The following is a 25,703-nucleotide window of genomic DNA, read 5'->3' on the forward strand; positions in this document are numbered from 1 at the left end:
GGATGGTATATATACACACACACACACACACACACACCATGCATACATAGTATATGTACATACATATATATACACATAAAATGTGTGTACACTTGTATCTTCAGACAGAGCTTTGCTTTGCTTTCATTTAGTTTTACAATTCTATGGAGTTCTAGGTGCAGGATATATATATATATATATATATATATATATATATATATATATATATATATATATATATATATATATATATAATGTATCCCTTCGCCAAAAGAAAAAACAGTGCTCATCTTTCCCCGACAGTAGTGCGAATCCTCACGGTTCCTGAACAGCCGTGGTAGCTAGGCTGACTTACCCATCTCCCATTCCCAGGCCTCTTCCTGACATTTTGCAAACCTGGGCTGTGTTCCTGTGTACTCTCTTTCCATGGCACCTCCCAGTCCTAATGGACAAATTCCCTCTTGTGGGGTTGCTTATTTCTAATAGTCAGTCCCCTGGCCCTGGGCCTCAATATCTGTCCCCTCCTTTTATTACCCAAACCAAGTGCTATGAGACTTCAGCTTCCTGCACCGCTGCAGCAATGAGGAACAGCCATCAGGGACAGAGCCTGGACACTGTCCAGGGGCAGGAAGGCGACCCTGACATCCAGTCGCAGGCCCGGAGTTGCCACTGTGTCGAGTTTCCCTTTTGATTTGACGCCTCTGCCGTCAGTCCCAACTTTAAACACTTGTTTTTCCTCTTTGCTCAACTTAGATAACAAGATGGCCAATGGCACAGCGGCAACTTCCTTTGTTTTTATAAATACAGCAAAACTATGTCCAAAGTTCCCATTTTACAGGTTTAGGGAAAGAGAAGCCAATTCATTGTAGTGAAATAACAACTCAGCAGCCCACTGGCGCTCACCTGATAAGCACCAGGTACAGCCACACCACTGATAAGAAACCCATCTTGACCACCTCATTGTGCCAAGAGTCTTTCTTCTTGGCGTGGTGCCAAGGGAGAGAGGACGGAGTAAACATGATTAAATTATCAGGCAGAAACACATGACTGTGAATAATTGGCTCCCGTGTTTCATGAGCCCTAACCTCACACTCCAGAACGTTTATTCCCTTTATTTCAAAATGTTTATTTACTTTTCTCCATTGACTTTAATTAATTTTGCCTTTGGCTCACAAACAGGTGAAACTGAAAACTTTTTTATTTGCATTTATCTGGAAGCAACCTAACTAATTAAACTTTGCAGCTCGGTTTCGCTCTGCCGTGCCTGAGCCGTAGGAAAACGGCTTCAGATTGCAGGTGTGTGGCTGCTTTTCCGACAGGAAGTGGAAGGAGTCTGGGGACTTGTGGAGGCTCCCATAAATGCTGAAGGTCAGGCCTGCCTGCGGTCTCTAGGTCCCTCCTCTCCCTACCTTGCACGGCCTTGTTAGTGGCTCCTCTTCTCCCTGGGGTGAGACCCCAGGCTGCGCTTCGCACGTCCCTCAGCAGCGCAGAGCAAAGCAAGATGGAGGTGAGCCATCAGCATCCCCATTTCCAGTAGCGCCACTCAGCTGGCAAAACGGAGAAGGGCCAAGTGCCAAGGTAAAGGGTGCAGCTCAGCCCAAAAAACCTCCAGTTCTTCCCTGAAACCCCAGGAGTAGAAAAAAAATGAGGACACCCTTTTTTAATGTAGAAATCAAGGTGCTGTCTTAAAGATCTGCAAACATTTAATTAATAAAGGATTAGTATCCAGATCATATAAAGAAGCCCTACATACTAAAGTCCAATAAATGCAATTTAAAAAACTAAGAAATACAAAGTCATTTCACAAGCATAACTACCCATAAATGTATAAAAAGCTGCTCAAATTCAGTGACCATCAGCAAAATCCAAACAGCAATCACATACAATCATGCATAATTTGTGTCTAACTGACTGGTAGATATTGAGTCTAAAAATGCCAAGCACTGGCTGCAACTTGTGAAAACAGAGGCTCTCAGGATGTTTGGCTTCATTCTCATGTCAGGAGCATAAACTAGAACAACTTTGAAGATCAGTACATCATTATCTACCAAGTAGAAGATGTGCAACCTGTTCGAAGGACTTACCTCAAAGGAATGCACATTTCTGTACCTGGATATGAGGCCAAGGACAGTCCTAGGTGCATTGCTAGTGGTTGAAAATCCAGGAAGCAATCTCTGTGCTCACTGACCACAGCCCAGCAAAGTGGCTGACAGTGCAGGCTTCCCGTGACCCCTGCATAGCTGGGCATGCAAAACAGCATTTGCAAGAAAATGCTGAGTGTGATCCTCTTTGTGTACAATTAAAAGCTCATATGTGTAGAGATGGATGAGGAGTAAAAGCATGAGGCAAAACAATGGATAATGGGTGGATTTTAGATTGCAGATGCTCCTTTTCCTGTTGGGAAAGGTGGGTACTAAGACCAAGTAGAGCACACAAGTGCTATGGTAGCATTGTGACAGAGTGCTTCTTAAGGTAGTGATGGGTGCATTCTGTCATTCTTTGCTATCTGCTGTATGTGTGTATACATATGTCCAAATAACAATCACAGAAACACATGACTGTGAATAATTGGCTCTTGTGTTTCATGAGCCCTAACCTCACATGTCTGTGTCCATGTATTTCTATGTGTATAAAAATACATAATTTTAAAGAGAAAAAATATATGAGCTAGCTGACATTTATTAGGCCCTGATGTTATCTTATTCAGTGTTTATATCAACAATTTCTTAAAATCAAGGCTCATCCAAAGTAGATGAGGGATAGCTAGTCTATCAGATGATTGAGTCAGGCTTCCTAAAAAGCATGGATAAGCTGCAGCCATGAGCTGATGGCTTCATGTAACAGAGAAGAACATACAATCTTCCCCCTTGAAATTCTTAAAAGCTGGCTGAGTAAATCAGGGTGAAACCCCCTCTGTTTAATAGGAGTTCACATGGAAATAACATTGGAGTCTTAGCTGAACCTAAAGGATCGCAGCTCAAAGAGGACCTTCTGTTCAAGTGGCAGCCTTGGAAACAGTGACCACCTGCCACTGCAGCTTGGGTCAGGCCATCTTGTATGTTATGTATCTCTTGCTCCCAGAGCTTGACTTGAGCAGGAAATTGACCAACTGTCGCACGGCCATCAAGGATCTATCCACACAGAAGACGTGGGCTCGGCAGAGCTAGGGATTTCCAGAAGCTTGATTCTGGCTGTTACCCCAAATCTCAGCCAGGTCAGAGGGGCCCAAAGAGGCAGTGGGCTGCCTATCAGGCATGAGCCCAGGTCCCCAGTATGGCTAAGCAGAAGCTGGACGCGTCCCTCCCTGTCCTAGACCCAAGCAGAACAGAATCCAAGGGCGGTGGAGGGCTCCATCCCTCTCCATAAGTTTCCTTCTCAGGACCAGGAAGAAATATGGCCCCGCCCGGCGGACATTCCAGAAAGTAAGTTCTGCTGGAGTCCTGCTGCTGTGAACCCCGAAGCCTCTTTGTGCTCAAACATTTTTGTGGTTCAAAGAGAGAAAAACAACAACAGAAACTGTGCACATTTTTCTTCCTCTAAAGATTGTAAAGAAATGAGGGAAAAGCTTGCTTCATCCGTGTTTTTATAGAAATATAAAGCAAGTGTCCTCTGTGACGGGGAGATTTCTCTCCCTCTAAATCCAGCAGGCCCCTGACGGAGCTTAAGTGGGAGTCGCTGTCACCCATTCATCTTCCTGAGCCACTTTGCCACACTTCTGAAAAGATAACAACACTCCCAGGGAGTGGAGACCTTGAGATTTAGAGGCCACCCCTCACGCGGTTTATGAATTGAGCCTAGAAGACACATGTGTCATTAGCTGACGCAGAGGCCCAGGTGTCCTTCACTGCCTAGGCTCTCAGGGAAGTGATCAGAACCTTCTTGGGTGCTAAGCAACGGTGCGTAGCTGGAGTTCAGCCCGATCCTGCTCCCTCCACCCTCCGCAGCCCTGCTGTTCTTGGCAGAGCCCCACCGTAGACTCTGAGCCCTCAGGTCCCGGGCTCCAACCCGATCCCACCACACCCAGCCCCGTGACTCCAGTAAGCCACCTCAGGTGCCCCATCAACAGGATGCTCCAGAGTCTCTGAGGTCAAGGACACAAGTGATTGCGTGGCAGGGCTCTGAGCTTCCTGGGACTCACTGCAGTGGGCTCAGCTGTGGCCAGCAGAGAGGTCAGATCCAGATCCCTGGAAGGAGTAGGTGGGAGCTTTGGAGGAGGAGGCTTTGCAGCTGTGATTAGGTGAACGGTCTGGAGGTGGGAAGTACCCTGTGTCCTTCTGGAGCACCCTAGCACCCACTCGAGTGTCCTGGCAAGAAAGACAGAGGGAGGTGGCCGACATGCAGAAAGCAGTGCGGGGAGCCACCCGAGGCTCAAAAGGTGAAGAGCAGGTGATCCCCTGCAGCCTCCCCTCCTTGACATTGAACCCACAGCCTCCAGAGCTGGGAGAGAATGAGTGTCAGGGGCTCTAAGCTCCCAGTTTGTGGTACTTGGTACAGCAGCCCCAGGAAATGGACTCCGTTAGTGACAAGCAAGTCCTTAGCGTCACTGTGTCAACCCTCAGGGACAAAGACCTGGTCCCACTGTGCACAGCATGGAGCAAATCTCCAGTAGATCCTTGCTGGATTCAGTAGTCAGAGTGATGCCTCCTGTCTGTCTGTCTGTCTCCCTCTCTCTCTGTCTCTCTCTTTCTCCCCTTTATTCTCTCTACCCTTTCTTTTGTTCTGAATGAACTTTAACCCCTAAAAATCATCATGCAACTTTTCCTTTGATCTCTTCTCTAATTGCTGCCCTTTCCTTTCTTCCCCTGCCCTGGGGAGGGCTCTGCTTGCCTGCCTTTTGGTGAAGGGGTTCTGTAGGGTTCCGGGCAGGCTCACAGCGCTCCATGGCTTGCCTGGGGTCTCTCTGCTGAGGTGGGTCTTGGGATGGCAATATATTGAGCGGTGCTGGGCTGAACATGTCTGGCTGAGCATGGTGTGTGTGTGTGTGTGTGTGTGTGAGAGAGAGAGAGACAGAGAGAGAGAGGTCAAATCCAGCAAAAGCAGAAAATTCAAGAGGGGGGAAGACAGTAGTTGGCTGGCAGGTGCCCAGGGCTTCTCAACTTGACTTGCAAATACAGCCTCAAAGTTCCCGGCTCTTCAGAGTCTTTTCCCTCTCTCCTAGTGGGGGGCAGCAGGCTCCAGATAGAGAGTGGTGCTTTTTTCAGACCCTGCTGCCTCTTTGGTTCAGTAAATGGGCGAGTTATTTTGTACAAGAAAATGTTTTCAAGGCTTCAGTGCTAAGTAACATTCACAGAGTCGGGGAGCAGGTCTTTCCCAGTCAGAGGGACTCACCAAACATACTCCAAAGTCCCCATGAGGCAGGTTGCCAGTCACAGGATGCTTTCGGTGTGCCCTTGAACATGTTTTCTTTTCCCCTCTGCCCAGCACGTGGTCACACTACTGAACAACTTTGTGTAAGCACCTCTTCTCTCCCAGGAGGGTGTGGGCCAGGTGGGGGGTGGGAGAGCCTTATCCTTCTGGGTCCCCACAGCCTGCTCCAGGGCCTGCCCAGATGTGTGCCTGCAGCCAGAGGAGTTGAACCCAGTGGGATGGCAGCGACACACAGGTGGCGTGACTTCTCTCTCGAAGTGCGGGTCAGGACTGACCGATGAAAGCCCACCTCACTTCTGAAACGTGGGGATCTTGGATTGTGTGAAGTGCAGAGGGGACGTTGGCACTGGTGGGCTGCTGGGGTTTCTCTGAGCCCCTGCGTTACAGGCAGAGAGACTTCACTGGGACACTCAGCGTACTGTGTTGGGCTCCTGCAATTGTCATAGATCCCCTTGACCTGTCCACAGACGGACTCTGGGTGATCCTTGTTTGTACAGGTGACTGTTATTGTGCAAGATGTCCTGTTTCTGATCCGTGCAGCTCCCTGGCCCTCAGTGAAGGGGTCACTGCCCCCGCACCTCCGTGGACACACCCTCACGCCCACTCTGCCCTGTCGCTCCACTTCCTACCCTGGAGCCCTCGGTGCTGCTCGTTCCTGACGACATCCCTGGGATCCGAAAGGCTGTGGTGGAATTTACAGAATGGCCTTCTCTCCCTGGCCACACTCGTCCTTTGTGAGACCTTCCTATCAGACTGGTTTCCTCCCGTCGTCCAGAGCTCAGCATGGCCACCCACACTGCTCTAGGGTGGCACGACGCTGCACATTGCTGCTGTCAATGGGAGTAACGTGGCCACCCTGCTCCCGTAGGAGGGAGAGTCGGATCTGGCCAGCACCTGCTGCCGCTGAATATGACAGCGTCCTCTGTGACCTCAGGCTGCAGAGGTCTGTGCCGCGCCACTGAGCTTGCTTGCTGCATCTGGTCTGACCACCTCAGGTTCCCAGCAAGAAGGCCCCACCTGCGTGGGTGATCTGGTGAGGCTGTGCCAGGTCACCACACACTGAGCGCTTCAAAATGCAAATTATGTCCTTATACTTCCAGAAACTCAAAGTCAATATCACCAAGTGAAGTCAAGGTGTGGGAAGCGCCTTTCCCTCTGGAGTCTCCATGGGGAGAATCTGTCCCCATGAATTCTCTGGCTTCTGGAGGCACTGCCTGTCCTGGCACATCAAGCCACTCTTCCATCTTGGGACGCAGCAGAGTGGCCTCCCCAGCCTCGCTCTCTGGCCTCTCCTCCCCTTGTCGTGTTCCCTCCTCTGGCTCCAACTCTCTTGCCTCCCTCTACCGGGGTCCTGTGACTGATTGGGCCACTCAGCTGACCCAGGACAGGCTCCTCATCTCAAAAGCCTCAATCCCATCAGCCACGTGTGGTGACATGTAGCATGTCACAGGGTTGGACGTGCACATCTCTGGGGCCATGGTTTTTCTAACCACATCATTACTTAGTGCTTTTAAACTGTTGAGCGACCTACAGCTCAGAGTGTCTGAGTTCTGCCCACACCCCGAGCGAGTGCATGAAAGGCCAAGAGCTGAAACCACCGGTTTGATCGTGCAGCTACAGCCGAGCCATGTGCTGGCCTGAGCTAGGGCTGATGCCACCTTACTCGCCACCCTCTCAGTAACTTACAGGAAAGGGTTGTATGCTAGTCATCTTGTGAGTCACCTGGTGCGTAGGACAGACACGGGAATATTATTGAAGATTGATATCGAGTTGATGGTCACAGCTTCCCCTGTGTGAGTGTGTGCTTCTATTGACACAAAAAAAGAGAACATGGAGAGCCAAACTTCCTTTCACCAAGGCCTCTCTTCTTACGAAACAGTCTTTTGATCTCCCCTCTTTAACCTCCATGATATTCTCCAAGGACTCTGAATCCTTTGGCTAACCATTTCATGCATTAGATAATGCATGGTAACCCCTCAGTGAGTACCCTCACTTACCCCATTACCCCCAGTAAACCTCAGGGTTGCCCAAGGTCACACTATTAGGTGGCAGGACTAGGATTAACACCCAGGACTCTCAGTGTGTTCTCGGCCTCTCTGCGAACCTCCTGTCTGGAGAGGGCTGGTGGGAGTAAGTATCTGATGGTGCTCTGTGGTTGCAACGTGGTTGGTGGACCCCTGGGCTGTCAACCTTAACAAGAGCCCAGGGTGTGAGCCCAGGGAGGACAGGAGCTGCAGGACTCTAGAGCCCAGAAGCAGGAACCAGCAGCTGACCCGCAGCCCAGGTGGCGGAATCTGGTACTGTCACTCGGGTGCTGGGCCCACACCTCCAAATCCAGGGGCCATCTGGCTTGAGTCCTGCACCGGTTGGCCCTCTGTGCCTGAGCAGCAGGTGCCTTTGGTCCCTCCCCTGCCAGGTTGGTTGAAGAAGAGAACATTCCAGTCTGGAACAGCAGTGTGGTCACCTGGCAGGACTGCAGCAGGAAGAGGCTACACCGCAGAGGGAGACAGTGGCCACACTCAGGGGCCAGAAGCTGCTGACTCTCATCTCTATTTACTCCTTTACTAAATATTTATTGAGCACCTACTGTGTGCCCAATCCTGCCCTAGTCAGTGGGGCTACAAGGTCAAATCCAATGTGCATGTTAAGTTTTGTCTTAGTTATTCCCTGAGCAATGCTCTGGTGACCTGGGAGAGGGAAAGCAGGTTTCAAAAGTGACATTCACAGTGGAGAGAAATGGTGATTAGAACGTATCCACCTCCAGGGGACTGAGAAGGCTAAGGAAAAGATACGCCACCCTCCCCCAGGCAAGAGCACAAGTGGTCCAGGGGTTCCCCTCAGGTCTCGGACCCAATACATTTAATGTCAGATGTGTGTGACCCTGATCAAGCTCCTTGACCAGATTTTCCTCTTTGCAAAAGATCCATTTCCCTAGACTCGTAAAGCGACTCCTGCTAATTCCATGTTATTTTATAAATACTTTCATTGCTAGCATCAATCACAGGCAGCCGACTTCCAAGCCATAAAACAACAGCTTGCACTATCACCAGGCTCCCCGATATGTATTTACTTACCAAGTAGAAGAACACATGTTTGCAAAATCAGCAACATTCCCGCTCTCCCAGCAATTGGCCGCACGTCCTTCCTGTTGGACCTGAGTCTCGGATGTGCCCTGTTTCAGCTTCCTGGCTGATTTGGCCGCTGCAGTAACCACCAGCCCCCGGCCGCAGCAGGCAAACCTCCCAGACCCTCAGGAAGGAGGCCTCGCCTTCCTTCACCCCAGGTGTGGTTCTGTGGCCAGTGACCATCTGTTCTGCTCTACAGCTGAGGGACACAGGCCCTGAGGGGCCCTCCAGGGCTTCCTGATGTGCTCAAAGATGCCTCAGACCAGCTCTGGTGGGTGAGGGCAAGGGTGGGCTTGAGCCAGTCTGCAGACAGAGTTCTTGGAAATTAATTATTCCACCTGAAAACAAAGGCAAAATGCCCAGCAGACAGAGCTGTGCTGGAGGCAGGCAGGAAGCCAGGCCTCGGGACATGCTGCCGGGGCCTGCCTCGGCCAGCCACTGCCCTGCCGGATAAGCAGGCAATGGGCAAGGGACCGCCTTTGCTTGGTCTCAGCTTCTATCTTTGCAAAATGGGCTAGAGACACCTACGTCACGGGGCCAATGCAAGGTAATCGTGGTCCCACACCATCTCTGCAGAGGTGTGGGCTCTCTGGAGGCCAGTGCTCCCCACCCTGCAGGCTTGGACCCCCTTGGCTGCTTGCCAGCACTGGTCTTGGCCTGTATGACTTTTAAAGAACTCCAGTTCTTTAACACTAGAGATGATCTAATTACCCCTGCAGGACATTGCAAGAACTATTCCAGCACACAGTAGGTCCACCTGTTCATCTCCCTCTCTGTGGAAATACCAGAGATCCTTTGGCCCCTCTGCATTTTGCACACAGTCATAGGTGTGAGCCTGTGTTATAGGTGATAAAACCAAAGCTGGGTGAGGGTGAGGATGTTGCCCAGACCACATGGCCAACAAACAGGGGTCAGTGGCCACATCTGCTGGGCCCCCATGTGCTCCCCAGACCCAATGCCAGGTCTGAGTGTCAGACATCGTGAGAACTTTAAAATATCCTCCAGTGATTCTGGTGAGGATTTGCATTGCAAGGCACAGCCCGTGCCAGCTTGCCTGGTTGTCAGGGGGTGAAGTAGGCAGAAGTAAGTATCCAAGTATCAGAAATAAGTATGTAATCAGCAAAAGGGGAGAAGAGGCAGCCTAAGACCCAGCGAATCAAGGCACAGGCCAGGGAAATGGCAGCTCCCTGGTGTCTGGAGCCAGTTCAAGAGCTGGGAGCCGGCAGGAGGACAGGGCAGGGTTTCAGAGTGGGGCAGGAGGAGCCGCCCCTTGGGCAGCTTGGGCTGGAGCTGTGCCGGTGCTTGTGGCTTCTCACTGGAGAGGACCCACCCTCAGAGGGGCCAGGAGTTCAATGAACAGGTGCAGTCTGAGCCAGAGAGATGAATAGGAAGGTGTTTGTCCTGTGCTCGAGTGTCACAGTGTGAGTGCTGTGGACGAGGCTTTCATAGCTCACGGAGGGCCCAGGTGGCCTCTGGAGTTTCCCAGCCTCAAGAAGTCCTGGCTCTTGACCAGGTCCGGCTGCATGATTTGAAGGGCCCCAAAAGGGCACAATAAAAACCCAGGGCCCCTTGTTCACCAGTGATGAAGGATCTTGAGAGGGGATAGCAGAGGTCACGTTGTCCAGAGGAGGAGGTGAGCAATTAATCGTGGAGTGCACAGTGCCTTCCCTGGAGCTTTTGAAGACTTCCTTGCTTGTAGGATGCTTAGCAAGGTCCCTGGCCTCTGCCCACTGGAGGCCAGTATCACACCCCTGCCTGGTGACGCCAACCAGAAATATCTGCAGACATCACCAAGCGTCCCGCAGCAGGTAAAATCACTTCTAACTGAAAACCACTGTTCTAACAGGACTAGACTGGCCTTTTAAAAATCCCTTTACAAGTAAAGCAAATAAAAATACCCTCACCACATTCTTTTGTGGTTTCTAGGATCTTATGGGAGTTACGTGTCCACATTTGAGAATTAGAGCTACTTCATGCTAACCGAGGGCAAACATTTCTCATTATGAGTCTGGAAGATCTGGGATCATGTTTCCACTTAGATTTGCTTGTTTGAAGTGTTTTAGGCAAGATCAGGTCATTAGTATCCTGTAGCCTTCAAAAAGAGCTACATAGAAAGAAATGGCAAAGGGAAAGACTAAAAGGGATGTTTTAATAGGTTTGAGAAAAATTATCCCTTAAAATTTGGGGTCAAATGAGGAAATTAGGGCAATCCTGCACTCATAACAGGCGGGATCCCAGACTCTGCCAGGCATCACCTAGCGTCTCAGGAGCAGTTTTCCTAAACCGTGGCCCCTGCAGCTTTGCCAAGCAGTGGGTCACCAGAACAGCAGGGTAAAGCTCTGTGGAGCCCGAGCCATAGCAGCTGAGAGGTTGAGAGCATCGTAAGGGGCCTCTGTCGCCACCACCTCTTTATCAGCGTAAAACTAAATAACCTCTGGAAACAGATGGGAGGCGGCCATTGCTCAGCTTGTCATAACTTATTGCAGATTTGACTGTCAATTTGTACTTAAAAAGCCAACTAGCTCTGGGGAGGGAAAGCAGATCCGAGGGGCGAAGTCTATTGCATTTCAAATCGAGACTGTGGTGATTGCAGCCGCAGAGAGATGCTTATGGCTGCAATTAAATGAACTTAGCAACTGTTGCAAAATTTAAGGCATTCTCACTCCAAAGAACAGCCCGGCACTCCTGTTTAATGTCATTTACTCAGCTCAAACCTGTGACCGGGGCACAGGCTGTACCAGTTTCATTCTGTGTGGTTCTAAAGGTAAAAATGGAATTGCTCAGTGGCCAACATATGACAATGTGCTGCTGAGAGCCATAGCCGAGTCGGAATGACGTCATTCTGACTCAGCTATGGCTCTCAGCATCGTGCTCATGGTGCAAAATTACTGCCCTAAAAGCGCCGCAGCCGAAAGGCCAACATTTGGGAAGTGGGTTGCATCTTTTCTCAATTTTTTCTTCTGTACCTGTTTCTTTTTATTTTGGTCCACCCCTTAAATCTGCTGAATCACTTAATTATTTAAAATCAAAAACAAATTCTACTATGTTTGACAAATATTCTCTAGCTTGCATGTGATGATTAATTTATTTACACACTTTAAGCAGTTATGTGTGATGTACAGCAAACCACACCAGAACTCAGCAGCTTAAAACAAGAGCCACATTTGCTTGTGATTTGCAGGTTGGGAGGGGCTCAGCTGGGCAGTTCTTCTGCTGTGCTTACCTGGGGTGATGCCCTGGCTGCTCTCCTCTGCAGGCTCAGCTGGAGCTCTGTGTGAGTCATATTTTCGTTGCTGTGACAAATACCTGACATGAATCATGAATGGCTTAAAGGGGGAAAGATTTATTTTCACTCATGATTTCAGAGATTTTAGTCCATGGTCAGGTGACTCCATTGCTTTGGGTCCGAGGTGAGTCTCTGTTTCCTCATCTGTACAATGGGCTTAACAATATGATACCTCCTGGGGTTACCGTAAGATCCAATAAGTTCATGCATGAAACACGTGCTGCATGTTTCCATCACCTATACCCATTTCTCTCTGGCTCCTTTCCCTTGCTGGACCTTGAGGTCACAGGAGGGAATGAGATGCTGCATTGGCCTCAGGGTTTTCTCAATTGGGGGGCAGGGTGGGAGGAGGATGGGGAAGATGCAGTGCCACCTGGGAAGGGGCTGTGCAGAGGTGGGAGCCAGGTCCTGGTGAGGTATGGGGGTGTTAGGGAGCAGGCCTACAGTCCGGCCCTCAGGGAGACTCAGAGAAAAGGTGGCACCAATCTCAATCTATCCTTTTTTGGAGAGAAGACTGATTTTCCTGCTCCAAAAGAGGAAGGTGGGAAGAAGAAGGGCCGCTTGTTATGGTAGCAGAGCCCTGTGTCAGAGCCAGAACCTACCGCAGGAGCGCACGTTAACAATCTTCCTGGCTCTGGGGGTCGGGGACTAGTTCTGACTGACAGTCAAGGTCAAAAGATGAAAAGTGATGCACCTGGGGCCTACTCTGCTGTAGCCTGCTTTGCTCTGCCTTCCTAGTCCAGCTCCGTGATGTTTTGTTTTAAATTTGAATAAGTGTCTAACGTGTAAACATTGTGACAGTTTATACAAAACTCCCAATTCCCATCTGTTCCTGAAAAATCACGTCTGGATTCTGCAGACTTGCAAGGCAAGATTGCAGCAGTTCCTTTGCGCTGCAAGGCAGCTCCCGTGGGAAGACACACAGGCCCCGTTGGCCCCAGTCCCCACCTTGCCCAGTTGTCTCAGGCAGCTGCACTCACATGAGTTCCCTGGGGGCCACCCAGGGGGCCTTCGTGTTGCTCACACCTGGCCCACCTCCCTTGGCCCCACTCTGCCACAGTCACACCTTCAGGGCCAGTGGGCCAGGCCCCTGCCAGAGGAGAAGCCCAAGGTCATTGACATCTTCATCAAAACACACATGGTCAAGAACTTTCTGGGTTGAAAATTGGGGGCGGGGGGAATGTGTGGGCAGAACAGAAGGAAGGGCCCCAGAATGAGCAGAGGTGACAGAGCCACAGTCCCAGGCCTTGCTGAGGTCTAAGCCTGCTTCCCCTTGACCCCAGGACCAGCTGCTCTGCTGGTCCTCCCTCCCTCCCTCCCTCCCTCCCTCCCTCCCTCAGCCTGGGGCTGTCATTACCCTGCCTCCAGAGCAGAGAGCAACCTCCCTCTCCACCCTCCTGCCAGTGGAGCTGTTGTTGAAAGCTGAATGTGGAGATGAGCTGCCCTGAGATGTAACACAGGTCAGTGGGAGAGCAGGACGCCGTGATCCGCTCCCCACGAGCAGGCTGCAGGAATACTGGCCCTGCCTCTCGTGGGCTGCATCTGGTGCCCAGCAGGCTGCCTGGTCATCTCCCACCCTCTAGTCATCGGAGAGTTTGCCTGTTCATCCCTGTGTACTCAGGAATGTGAGGAAGGAGGTCCGAGCCTGTGTGCATTCAGCAGAATTGTCTAGGCTTGTCTAGGGGGAGAAAGGAGTATTTCCCTTCTGTGACTCTAAATCCCTCCTGTTTCTCTGGATCCAGAGGGTGGAGCCTAGAACCAGCATGAGCTGGACTGTGTTTGAGTCTCAAAGATATTTCCTCCTCTTTGCCCTGAGCATTGTTGGGCCTCTCTGGCTGAGTTCCAAATCACAGGGGTCAATAAAAATAACTCAATGAAACGTCTATTTCTCCAGCACTTTCCATCACCCCGCCATGGGCTTTATATTCATTGATCTCTGCATCCTCGGTGGGAGCCAGAATCACCCCAAAGGGAGAGATTGCTGACTAGAAAGAATAACAAATATCAGGTGTTGCGATGGCTTGAGGTCCTCCAAAGGGCCATGGTCCATGCACAGTTTGTGTCTGGATTCAACATTTGAAGGTGGGATGGTCAGGATTAAGTAGGAAGAAAAACTCTAAAAATGCTCTTGACTGGGGTGCAGACAGGAAAATAAACAAGGCGAGGCCGCTGCGTTCATTCAGCACCTGCCACGACCCACCAGGTGTGTGGGACGGTCAAGTTCCACTGCCCAAGGATGCCCAGCTGGCTATGGTGGGCCAGGATTTGACCCCAGGCAGCCCCTGTCCAGGTCATACCCACAGCCCTGATCTGCTCTGGGTGTGCACAACCATGTGGCTCTGTTCCCTCTTGAGGACTGTTTTAGTCAGCTTTTTTGCTACTGCAACTAAGATATGTCACCAGAACAATTGTGGAGGAGGAAAAGTCTATTTGGGGCTCACAGTTTCAGAGGTCTCAGTCCATAGGCAGCTGGCTGCATTCTTCTGGGCTGGAGGGGAAGCTGAACATCAGGGCAGAAAGGTGTGGAGCAGAGAAGCAGCTCTGGTGACCAGGGAGGGGGAGAAAGGGGGAGGGGAGGGGGAGAGAGAGAAAGACTCCACGTTGCCAAATACAAATATATAGCCCAAAGCCAGCCCCAATGCCCACCTCCTCCAGCCACACCTACCTGCCTTCAGTAACCACTCAATTAATCCCATCAGGTGATTAACTCACTGATTGGGTTAAGACTCTCACGACCCAATCATTTCTCCTCTGAGCCTTCTTGCATGGTCTCACATGTGGCCTTTCGGGGACACCTCATTTCCACACCATAACAAGGACTGTTTGGAGGGAATGGAGATCCCAGAGCAGTGTGGTCGCTGCTCAGTGGAGGGAATGGCCAGGCCTGTGTCCCAGGCCGCTCAATTAGGCTTGCAACAGTGCTCATACCTCCACTCTGCCATCGCAGCCACCAAACACGTCTACCTCTGAAATCCGTGCTGGCCCACAGAGCGACCTGCACATCTGGATTGCCCAGGACGAGTCCTCAGCAGCTGGGCTGGTTGGTCACCTGCTTGGAGAGCTCTCATTGAGCATTTGGAACCAGAGTGGCCCAAACTCTTTCCACCTGAAGGCGCCCAAGGGCAGTTGGGTTTCAGAGCACCCCGAGTAGACGGAGCCCCCACCTAGACTCCCACACGGCAGCAGCCGACACCTCTGCCCCCAGCTGACTCCCAGGTGCTGGGAAGAGTCAAGACGAGGGCAGTGAGGGTGCAGGGCTGTGTCACGGGCACGTGCTCCTGCTGTGGCCTTCAAGGCCCACCCCAGGGTGACCCGTGGCAGGAATCAGTGCTGGGGAGGACCTGGAGCTCGCTGCCTCCGTCTGCCGGTTGGTGTCTGATGATGATGTGCCGTTTAGTCTCATCAGTACCTCCTGCCGCCTTTGCTAGTGCATTTTAGTGTCCGCTCCCCCCTGGGAAGCACACGGTTGCCACAAATCCAGTGGCAACAGAAATCCAGTGCTGAACGTGGACCTGAACGTCTGAATCTCCATGCGTGACTTGCTCTTGAGAGTCGGTTCTCTAAAAAGGAGTCGGACACTGTCTCTGATCAGGCAAAGGCAGTGTTTGGGGATGAAACTGAAGGAATTTCAAGGACAGAATAATTTTGCACTTGTGGAGCGAGGGCGGCCTCTGGTCCTTTGGACCACCCCCCTTGCGGCTGGCAGAAGCAGCCCCTCCCTCACAGGCAGAGCCAAGGGCTCCCTGCTGTCTCCAGCCAGCACCTGCCAAACACCTGCCTGCCAGGTCAGGCCACCAGGGGGCGCCTCTGTTCACGCAGAGAGCTGCAGCCAAGGGGAAGGGGCCATGGGACACGGACAAAGCCATCCCAGCGGTTAACCAGCCTGTCAGGTGGCAGCCCTGTCCCTCTGCAGGAGGAGATGACTGCATAATTCAAGACGGCCGGCTCACTGGCACCTTGTAATTCTTTCATTTTGCTTCAGAGGGGCTCATCTGGCTGTGGTGGTGACAGGGTGATGATCATTTGTTTGGGCATGGAGCACAGAGAGTGATGTGACAGGAAGATGACAGGAACGTACGTGTGGAGGGCCCGGCACGTGTCAGTCGAGTCACTGTCCTTCTCTGTCATCTGGAAGGAACAGGGCAGCAGGATGGGACACCACCCTGCTAGGGGGACCAGGGAGTTCTCCTCAGAGTCCTGGTCACGGGCCGGGGCAGGCGCTGAGGAGGGCAAGCCCACAGGGGGTGGGACGCAGCACTGGCACGACCTTGGCTTGAAGCTGGCCTGTGAGGCTCCACAGGGGCTTCGAGGCTGCGACCAGAGCTCCAGTGGGTGGGGAAGTGTGCCTGCCGGAAACGCCAGGGCAAGCGGCCAGTTGTCCACTCACTCTGCAGACTCGGCGCCAGGTGACTGGTGGACTGGAGCCCAGCTGGGGTTGCAAGGGTAGTGTGCCACTCCACCGCGCCACCAAGGAAAGACTTGCCCCACACTGAGCTGACACGCGAACAGAGCACAAGTGTCACCTGCAAAGCTCAGATTTAGGGCATTGTGGCCCCTCGAATAAGATGTTCCTGAAGTTTGGGGGAGTGTGTAGACTGCTTTCTCTTGGTGGTCAATGTCGTGCATTTCTGAGGAAAGGCGCTGGGAAGTCCTCTGGGGACACTCATTTGCTACATTTGCTGCGTAGCCCTTTCTCCACCGAGCCCACGGACCAGAATTCCTTGGACCCAGTTTAGGAATGCTGGCTTAGGGGGTCACCTGTCACTGCAGACCCCCAAGGAAGAAAACCATCACCAACCTCGGGGGGAGGCACTGGCAAGAGCAAAGCAGAGCCCTGGGCTCCGAGGGACTGGGATTAGGATAGAGCCAGGGTCCTAGAGGAGGACCAGGGTATGCAGGGAGAACCAACGAGCAGAACTTGTGATCTCCACAGCGGAAACCCAAAGCTGCACACGGCACCGTGTGTGCAGGGCGGGAGAGGGCGAGGCCAGCCCCTGGAGATCTGGACACCAGGCTCCTCCTACTGGGCCGGGTTCCAGGTTCTGTGGCCGACTTAACCCTCCTTTGTCCTCCCCACTGCCATGATTGGCTCAGAACCACCTGCAGCAGGGTTTGAAAATAAAAGGCCTCATTTTCTAAACAGTGATCTACCAGGCCCTGTGCCTAGTCCTTTAGGTAGAGTATCCCGTCAAATCCGCATAATGACCAAGAGGAAGGTGGTGTTAACGTCCTCATGCTGCCCACGGGGAGGCTGAGGCTCAGGGAGGCTGAGCAAAGAGCAAACCCAGACCCGTGGCCCTAAAGTCGTCTTCTTCAGTCTCCCAACCTGTTTACGTGCCTGGTCTCCACAGATGGGGGATGTGCTCAGGGATGCGCTCAGGAGGGATCCACGTCCGGGTGAAGGCAAAGTAGGGCTGAGACGAGGTTCAGTTACTCCCCAACAATTCATTTATATAAGATATTTTCTGTGCAACCAGGGGAATATTCCAGGGTAACCTTATCCGTATTGTGTTAGCAAATCCATGAAAACCAAGGTCTTCTCAATGCATTTCCTGTTGGAAACTGGAGGCTCGTGGGCCTGAGGGGTTTTTCTCTTCCCTGCGTATGTCAGTCATGAGTCACAGAGACTTCATTTTCCCACTTTCCTTTCCTTGTTCGTCTCTGACTTCAATTAAAGGCAGATTGAGTCAGGCACGGACTCAGTCAATTAAGTGCTCATTAGACACTAACTGAGGAAAAGGAACTGTGTCAACCACACTTAACCCAAGATGGGGGGGGATTGATGGGGTCAGGGCCTCCTCGCGCCTGTGGCCATGCGGAGCTCACTCAGCCTGTCCAGCGGTGAGATCAAAGGCCTGGAATCTGCCTCTGATGACCTGATGGAGGCCCCGAGAGAGGCCAGTCGTCTTCCCAGAGTAGACAGGCAAGATTGGAACTGGCCACCAGGACCCGGGGTAGAGAGCCTGGGCCCAACATGGCCCACTGGAAAGACAACCGTGTTGCTGGGTGTCATCTTTCAGAGCCCGGGACAGAATGGGGCTGCACCGGCCAAGAATGACCTACTCTTACCCTAGACCCGAATGCTTGCCCTAAAACAGTTTCAAGGGCAAAGCCACAAGACAGATTTCTTTTTAAAGTGTGCCTGTAGCACCTGGCTGAGTGACAACATCAGTGAAGCAGGACTACCTACCATCCAGCTTTAGGGGGGCCAGATTCCCTCTGCTCCCCCCATCAGTCAAGCCAAATGGCTAATAAGGGTTCCCATGGCGAAGAAAAAATAAAAGTGCTTTCATGATCAGAGAAGCATGTTCCTTAAGGAAAGGGGCCTGCGGTGGGTTGAGCTGTAGGTGAACTGGCTTCCTTTGTGTACCTTCTACAGAGGAGTATTCTGGCTGGAAGCCAGAGCCATCTGCTTCCACCCCCTACCGGTGAGGTCACAGAATGAGGAATGACAGCCAGGCAGGTCATCCTGAGCCAGACATGGCAGCCACACAGTCAGGAAAATGAGCAGGCACACCTGTCTGATTGAGCTCTGGACCATGTTTCTCTGGGTACTTGTAATTGTGCTCTTTCTAAATTAAATCTTAATTGCAAAGCAATACACCCACCTCGTGAAATTAACCAAAACATCACCTATTAAGCTAATGCCGTCCCTGCCCACCAGGCCTAACCCCAATCCCTTCTCTGCTTCCTCCAGTCAATCACTGTTACTGCCTGAAGTTCACCTGCACAGACCGTCTTTGCATTTGTAAACATAAACTATACCTGCAAAATAGATGCGCGTTGTGGAGCTTTGTGCACATAAGCAGGTTTGCAGAAGCAACGTCACTCATGTGGATAACAATCTCCAACCTGGTGCTTTCTACTTAGTATTCACCCTGGAGAGTTTTCCGTGTCAGCACTCCTGAGTGCTACCCCCTGTTTTAGATTGCCGCACAGTACTTCACGGAGTGAAGATAACCATCATTTATTGTTTCCCCTCCTGTTGGACAGCTAGGTTGTTTTGTTTCCAAATTTCTTTTTTATTTTTGGTACTGAGGATTGATCCCAGGGGTGCTCAACCACTGAGACATATTCCCAGCCCTTTTTTTTTACATTTTGTTTAGAGACAGAGCCTCACTGAGTTGCTAAGTGCCTTGCTAAGTTGCTGAGGCTGCCTTTGAACTCATGATCCTCCTGCCTCAGCCTCCCAAGCCACTGGGATTATAGGCAGGCACCACCAAGTCCGGCTGTATGTTTCCAAATGTCTGATCATGACCAGTGATCTTTCCATGGACCTGCTTGCACAACCCCCTTGGTGACAAGTGTGAGTACTTCTTGAGAGCTTTTTTCTAAATCTACAGCCCAGCTGTCCTTGAAATTCCATCTACTCCTTCCCCTTCATACCAGCTGGTTGTGAGCGAGGCCCACGTCCCACCCCTTCTCAGCCTTGGCATAAGCACCCTGTGAGCACGCTGGTCAGGGAACTGGATGCTGTTCCTGGGCCTCCTGTTGTCTGTGAGAGAGTGTGACCTGAAGAGCCTGTGGGTGTGGCTGCCCCCGAGTAGGAGCCCAGTTGACGCTGGCTCCGCCTCTTTTCTCCTGAAGCAGCTTTGCCTGGGCAGTGCCCTCTGCTTCACCTGCTCATGGCTCCTCACCCCGGAGGTGTCCACTGGACCACCTTCTGTGAGCCCCGGGCCAGCTGAGGCTGTGCTGTCTACAGTGGCCTCCTCAGTGCCCTTAGTGTGATTAATGCTCACCTCTCCTGCTAAGGACCAGCTCCAGGAGAGCAGGGGGCGCCTTATGCGTCTCTCCCCCCAACACCTGGCCCAGGCACCCACGGCCCGCACTCCATAAGAGCCTTCACCCTGAAGGCCACTGTCACAGAGCCACATCCACAGTGAAGAGCCATGGAAACAAACTGTACATGAGCAGAGGAAAGATTAAGCCGTCACTCTGCTGAGCAGCAGCCATTTCTTTATTTCAGGCCTTTTAATGGATGGAGCGGGAAGGAGCCGAGCACTGCAGGGCTTGGGAGATGCCTTTCCTTTTTAATTTGGAAAGTGATTGGCACTTCATTGCATTGCCCCGGGGGGAGGGGCCCTGAGCGTCACCGACCCTCTGTAACCATCTGCCACCCTTGGGTCCTGCCCCTGCAGGGACCACGGTGATGCGGATGACAGCCTTCGACGCAGATGACCCGGCCACCGACAACGCCCTCCTGCGGTACAACATCCGTCAGCAGACGCCTGACAAGCCGTCCCCCAACATGTTCTACATCGATCCTGAGAAAGGAGACATTGTCACCGTGGTGTCACCTGCGCTGCTGGACCGGGAGGTGAGCTTCCTTTCTCATGAGAATAGAGCAGGCTCTCCCGCGGGGGAGACAGAGCCAGGTGCTCCTTGTGGTTGGGGCAGAGCGGCGGCGTCTGGGTGTGGTTGGCAGAGAGGCCGGACGCAGGGAAGCGGGCTGCGATGTGGCCTGAGGAGAGGCCTCGGGAGGCCCTGGGACCCGCGCCCTGTGCTCCTCAACCCCACAACGGCTTCCTCCCCTCCCTCCTATTCTCTTGGCCCTTGTGGTACTGGACACTGCAGACGGGCGCCGGCAGGGGGCGGAGGCAGCTCTGCAAGGTCACCAGGCTGTCCTCAGGAGCAGCAGCGGAGTCTCTCTTCCGGTCCCCCGTCCTTCCCTTTAGGTTTTCTCTGAAATCTTGCCTGTCACACGTCACAGCCGGGTATCCTGGACCCCACCAGTCCACACACCAGCTCTTGATTTTGCCCAGGATTTTGAAACTTTTAGAATTGCTGGCCATAGCAAAATACTTGCCTTTTATATTTCTTTGAAATAATTCCTGTTTCCAGGTTTTTTTTTTTAAATGAGAAATTCTGGAAATCTTGGGCCAAACTTCCACACTCATACAATCAGGCACATGAGGTGAGATGGCTGCGGGGAGCTGGGTGTCAGCTGTCCCATTTAGACTGAGCAGGTCCTTTCCCATCTAAATGTGCCCTCAGTCCCCGCCCTTTCCTGGCTCCAGGTCCCACTGGTAGCTTGTCATCAGACACCCAAGTGGAGACCCTGTAAGCCTCCAAACACAGCACACCTGACCCAGCCCGTGCGTCCCCTCCTCCACCCCACTTCCATCTGCCCGCATCCTGCAGTCCACGGTCCTGGCTCGGTGCTCAGGCTGAGCCCTGGGAGTCACCTCCACCTGCGGCTGGCCCTCTTACTCCGTGATCCCCAAGGGCTTCCCAGTGGCTCTGTGCGTTTCCCCAGGGCTCTGGATGAAGAGCATTCATGGGTTACAATGTCCCTGCCTCCCCCTTCCTCCGTGTTCCTGTGTAGAGTTTCTTAGAAGATTCTGGGTTCCATCAAGCTCTCTGAGAAGCCATCCCCATCCTCCAAGTCACCCACAACCCTGCCAGTCCTCCAGTCTCTGACTATCCCTGCAGCCAGCCCATGGCCTGTATTGTGTGCTCCTTTAAATTGTAGCTTGTCCCTCTAAAGAATATCCCCTTTGTCGTGGGCTAGAGCTGCACCATCCAGTAAGTCATCATCACTGTACTTGTGTAGATTAATAATCTGTGTTGATTAAGATGTCGACATCAGTGTTGAGGTCACCTGGCCCCATTTCAAGGGCTCGGCAGGCACACGTGGCTGGTGACTGCTGTGGTGGACGATCCTATCACGACACAAAGCTCTGCTGGGCGGTGCCAGCCGAGACTGTGCCTGTCCTAGGTGTGTCCGTAGCCCTCTCCCTAACACAGCGTGCGCTTCTCAGAATCCTCATTGCAAGTTTGTTGGCACAGAGGTACAAAGGCAGGAATTAATTGGAAATGACCCTGAGATGGTTGTTGTCGAGGGCTAGGAAACTGCAGCAAGCAGCGGAAAATTATTGGACGGGGAAAGAGAAATTTGCATTAAATGGTGGTTGTCACTTGGAAAACATAATTGTTTCTAGTTTTAAAAAAAGTAGAAAATTATTGAGCCCGTTTCCTTCATTTTGTCCCCCACCCGCTCCCCAGCCCTCCCTGTCTGACGATGGCCACGTTTTCTTCTTTGGAGGCAAGCGATGGCTTCCGGTCAGCTCCGTGTCCTCCATCCAGCACACGTGTGTGCAAACACACAATCACACACCATCTCTCTTTCTCCCTCTCTATTACACACACACACACACACACACACACACACACACACACACCAGCTTCCCCCAAACCCCAGATTCCCCGAAAGGTCCTCGCAAGCTCTTCTCCTCGCAGGGGAAGATGAACTGCGGTGATTTCCCCATCTCAGCTTCTCTTTGTTCTCAGAGAAAATGTTTTATGACTCTTTTTACAAACGGAAGTGGGGATAGAGAATGCCGCTGCCTTTGGTTCGTCTACTTGGAGGACAGACGTGTTTCCGGCTCACACTCTTCTCACCTGGCTTTCTTGGGCCCAGTGAGGGCGTCACCGTGAGCCAGCGTCTCTGAGCACCGCGCATCAGCGGCCCCGAACATAAACACAACTCAAGTGAAACTGGAAGATCAATGAAGACGCATGAAGGGTGTCCCTTTTCCCTGAGGGTGTCCAGGGTTCAGTGCTGATCCAGGCCACGTCAGCACAATCTGGGGGAAAGAAACGGGATCTGGGGGGGCGGCTGCGGGTGCAGGGCTAAGGGGCTCCAGGTGGCTGAGCGCCCAAGTCCAGCTCCGCGTACCTAAAGGGACAGACCTGCACATGGGGTTTCTGGTGGTGTCCCCGCCGTTCACGAGGCCGTCATCTCCTGAGGCTGGGCTCCTTCCCTAGGAGTCCCATGGAGGTGGCAGTTTTCTTCAGCAAGACTGTAGAGACATTTTTCGTTTTTATTTTTGGAGAGCGGCTGAGGAGGCATCCTGCCCTCAGTGTGCTTTTCTGAGTCCAGCCCTGGGCCCGCGGGGTGCTCAGCACAGAGCTACGAGGTGTGCGTTTTCAAGAGAACACTTGGTTGGGGGCCTATGGACTTCGGCTGATTCCTGTGGATTGTGAGTGTGGCAGCCCATCTTCCCTCTCAGATCTCAAATGGCGTGCGTGGGTGTGGCCCGTGGCAAGTGCAGACAGAGGTCCTCAGTGTGGTGAGAGAGGCTGCCGAGGCCCTGCGGAGGCTGTGCAGTCTTTGGGGAGTGGAGCTGGTTGGTTCCCACAGCTCTCTTGACAGGTTGTTGAATTTCCATGTTGATTTCCCAGGGAGTGTGTTTACTTTCACGAGCCCTTGTCCCAAGAGGGACCCCAGCAGGAGGTGTCTCTGCTCGGGGGAGAGACAGAGATGACCCACATGTCCAGGGAGGACACAGCTGTTGTCCTTCCTCCTCCCATGCTCCCACTCCCCAGGATGTCCCACCTGGGCCAGTGTCAGCAGAAGCCCACGCTGATCTGCTGTGCTCCCCACTCCAAGGTCAGGAGGAGAGAGCTTCTGTCCACCCTGTTCCAGGCCTAGACCCAGCCCTTAGCGCGTGAGAAATTCTTGGGGAAAAAAGATGTTTGTTGAGAGGAGAAAGGAAGGAAGGATGTGAGAGAGGGAGTGCCATAGCTGAGTTTCAAGATCAGGTGAAGCAGCTGTTTATTCTCCCCCACGTCACAAACTCATCTTGATGTCACTAACAGACACCATGTCACTCACAAACCAGGTGTATTTTCCATTGCAAGCTCATCATACGCTGTGTCTGAAACCCTGCCACTTCCTGAGGCAAGGGACCTTGGACCTTTGTCCCATAGACCTATTGCCATTACCCCATATAGTGCAGGCATGTAATAGCCATTTGGTAAAGATGTGCTGGATGGATGGATGGATGGATGGATGGATGGATGGATGACCTATGTTCCTCCAGTTTGCATTAACTCAGAACATACCACAAGACCCACATTCTAGTTGGATATATAAACAAAAGAAATTATCTTAGTTGAGAGCTTTGTCTTATCCTTATATAATCAACCAATAATCTAATTTATTCACCTAATATCTATCCCATGCCAGGGACAATAGTAAGCTCCAAGAAATAGTACTCGGTCTGCAAAGTGAGTGGTTGCACATGAGGATCGGTGCCTCTTGCTTAAATATTTGGGAGAAATATTTGTAGAAAATAAGGGCCATATATCCAAGTAAATGAAACTGGGTTCATTTGAGGTACTGTTTTACTCTTTCCTATGGCCATACTTAGCCACTCCATTCCGGCAGCTCTGTCTGTGTTTTTAAACTATGTCTGACTGCACTACAAAATAAAATCAGATAAGGGTCTCTAGCGTTTGATAAATGGCTTATTAGCTGATCCTCTTGGCTGCTAGAGTGAAATTCATCAGCAGAAATCTGCCAACTTTTCCAAACACAACCACAATTTGCAACTACTCAGAGTAGCTAATGGCCAGGGTCTCTGTTTCTTTTTTCTTTTTGTTTTTTTTAATGGAAATGGATTCCAGGAGAGGCCTTCAAAAGCAGTGGCTTTGCTGTTTGCGTTGTGTGAGTATCATTAGTCCTTCAAGGACTCGGAGCTGAGCACTCCCCTCTCTTTGGATCTGTCTTTACCTTATTGTGTATCATCTTCTAGATAATCAAAGGAAGGTGACAGCCAGCCACCAAAATGTACATGTAATGAAAGACATCAGCACCAGCACTGCCACTCATTTTCTATTCTCAGCTGGTGAAGGAGTTTCTGAGACTTTACAATGTCCATATTTTAGGCTAAATATGAAAATTGCAAGAATTTTCTTTCCATGGTAAGTGACATGTAAGGCTTCATTTTAACATTCATATACATTTATTTGCCATGAGATATTCAGGAGATCTCGACTATGTCAGAAAAGAAAACGGAGACTATTAAGAGAACTTCCCCTGCAAAGTGGCCAGTGAACTTGGACGGAACACTGCAATCAAAGGAGAACGAGGGCTTGGTCCAGGCGATTCACATTAAAACAAGCACCCTGTGCGGGTGCACCCCCAGAAACACAAAAGAAATCCACAAAAATGGTATCAAAAAATTAAGGATCACATTATTACATCTCCCCTGCTCCTCAAATAAAAATTAGAAGTAGCAGTCATATTCTTGGGGAAATAAATGTTTTGGGCTGCTCTAATCCAACACTAACACTTTTCTCATTATCATTGTGTTTACACGTTGGTGATAATTACACACGATTCAGTTGTGCTGTCAAGCACGTTCTCTGTTCTGGTGGGCAGGGTCAGAGTTAGATGGTGCCACTTCTACATGCTACTTAGTCATAAATATTTTTGATGGGATAATTTTCTCCATTTTTTTTTAATCACTTACTGAAAAAATAGAGGAAGGAAAGGTAGAAGTAAACATATTGTTATGATATTTTTATAATAATGCATTGTTCTTGCAAACAAAACACAGATGCTGAGCTATCCTAAGTATAACTCTTGCTCTGTTGTGTCACAAAAAGAGAGAGAGAGAGAGAGAGAGAGAGAGAGAGAGAGAGAAGGACATTCCCAAGGCTGGATTCCAAGCCCTGGGGACGGATGCGCAGTTGCAGGAGAGCCAGGCTCCTGATGGCAGTCAGGGCGGCAGGGGCTGGGTGGGTCCCCAAAGTGGCCTTCTCCGCTCCCACATGCAGGACGATTCTCAGAGACCTCGACAAGTCCCAGGGCCTCTCTGGTGACTCCAACCACTTTCCCCATTGTCCTAAGGTTGGCCATCAGTCAATCAAAGCCAGGGCTATGTCTAACTGCCTAGTGTGACCTCAGCCTAGCTGACACCTCACCTGAGAGGCAGAAGCCGAGGGCAGAGACAAGGGCTTCAGAGGCTGCATGCTAGGATGCCGTTGTCTCCAGCAGCCGTGACGCTCTGGGCGAGTCCCTTGTCCTCTCCGTAGCCTTAGAGTCTTCTGAGGTCATCGAAGGATGGCAGGTATGTACCCCACGGCAAACAGGAAGCCATCGACCTTTATTTAACCATCAGCACGCCCCTGGAGCAGTGTGTAGGGACCTGGGGAGC

At 51.5% G+C, this 25,703-nt stretch overlaps 1 protein-coding gene across 1 annotated transcript in view; it reads left to right on the forward strand.

Annotated features, from left to right (window-relative positions):
* The window catches only part of Cdh13 (cadherin 13), an 873,075-nt gene that overhangs the window by 646,985 nt on the left and 200,387 nt on the right, over window positions 1–25,703 (forward strand). The window contains exon 7 of the mRNA XM_027933116.2: window positions 19,896–20,074. Within this exon, the coding sequence (XP_027788917.2) occupies window positions 19,896–20,074 (179 nt within the window). The remainder of the gene's footprint in view (window positions 1–19,895; window positions 20,075–25,703) is intronic.

Source organism: Marmota flaviventris, chromosome 18, assembly GCF_047511675.1.
Source record: "Marmota flaviventris isolate mMarFla1 chromosome 18, mMarFla1.hap1, whole genome shotgun sequence".
NCBI lineage: Eukaryota > Metazoa > Chordata > Mammalia > Rodentia > Sciuridae > Marmota > Marmota flaviventris.